The sequence below is a fragment of the Nannospalax galili genome, unplaced genomic scaffold (assembly GCF_000622305.1).
Source record: "Nannospalax galili isolate Female #2095 unplaced genomic scaffold, S.galili_v1.0 Scaffold18087, whole genome shotgun sequence".
Classification (NCBI taxonomy): Eukaryota; Metazoa; Chordata; class Mammalia; order Rodentia; family Spalacidae; genus Nannospalax; species Nannospalax galili.
The window spans coordinates 1-1,057 of record NW_008355878.1 but is presented as its reverse complement, the minus strand read 5'-3'; the positions used below and the strand labels follow the sequence as shown (position 1 = coordinate 1,057).

At 30.7% G+C, this 1,057-nt stretch overlaps 1 protein-coding gene across 1 annotated transcript; it reads left to right on the top strand.

Moving 5' to 3' along the window:
- Positions 1-188: 188 nt before the first annotated feature.
- On the top strand, positions 189-647 carry LOC108491797 (mitochondrial inner membrane protease ATP23 homolog; the record flags this gene model as incomplete). The annotated part of the gene is made up of 1 exon (XM_017803380.2): positions 189-647. A coding segment is annotated over one exon (204 nt), but the record flags the coding sequence as incomplete, so codon positions are not given.
- Positions 648-1,057: the final 410 nt, after the last annotated feature.

Genomic DNA, 1,057 nt, shown 5'->3' with positions numbered 1-1,057 from the left:
ATCTAAACAAGTTCCATAGTTTGAGAGTTATGTTTCTTTGTTAATTTTGTTTTCTTTTTTTAGAATGGCAGAAATTTATAAAAGAACATGAAAGAAAATTATTTTAATTTGGTTCAGTATATAAATGATATTACATGATTAAATTTTCACGTCAAATTAAAACTATATGTACTTTTCCTTCTCCTTAGACCTGTGTGCGAGACAGAGCCGTTCTTTCTATCTTGGCTGTTCGGAATATCAGCACAGAGTTGGCTCAGCAGGCTGTGGATGAAGTTTTTGAATCCTGTTTCAATGACCATGAGCCTTTTGGCAGGATTCCTCATGATAAGACTTATGCAAGATATGCTCGCAGAGACTTTCAGAACCGTGATCGGTATTACTCAAACATATGAAAGAATAACATATTACTGAGCATCAGTGATCATGAAGAAACATGATTCTTAAGTACATAAATGTGTAAAATGTAAATGATCAGTCAGATACAGATAAAAATGCAGAAGATGCTGATTTTAGCATATGACTACAAAAAATAAATATGGCAAAAATAAAGTCTTTAAACTCAAAGGCAAAAATTGTATCTTTATAGCTAGTTACTTGGTAAATAAGATAAATAAATGCCAGTTTTGTATTTTCTACATTGTACTTGTATTTTTAATGCTTTAGTATTATGATTTATTCTTATTATATGAGATTATATGATTATGAAACCTATAAAGCATGACCTTACATAAGGTATTGGGTGATCAAAGTTAATATTTGTGTGGAAGGTAAAGACATATGGACTGATCTCATTATAGCGCCTTCATTGAGATGTCATGATCAAAATGCAAAGAATGAAAATTGGGAATAATTCACTCAAAGGTCAGTGTCATTTTCTCCATTCACTGAATGTGAGGGACCATATGACTTAATTTTCTGGGACAGTCCTGATTGGATTTTTTTTTAAAGCAAAGGCAGTACATTAAATCTTTAATGCAATGTAGTTTAATTTTTATATATTTATAAGCTTTTTCATATAATCAGTTTCAAATCTTTTGTCAGGCCCCATGTCTGAATT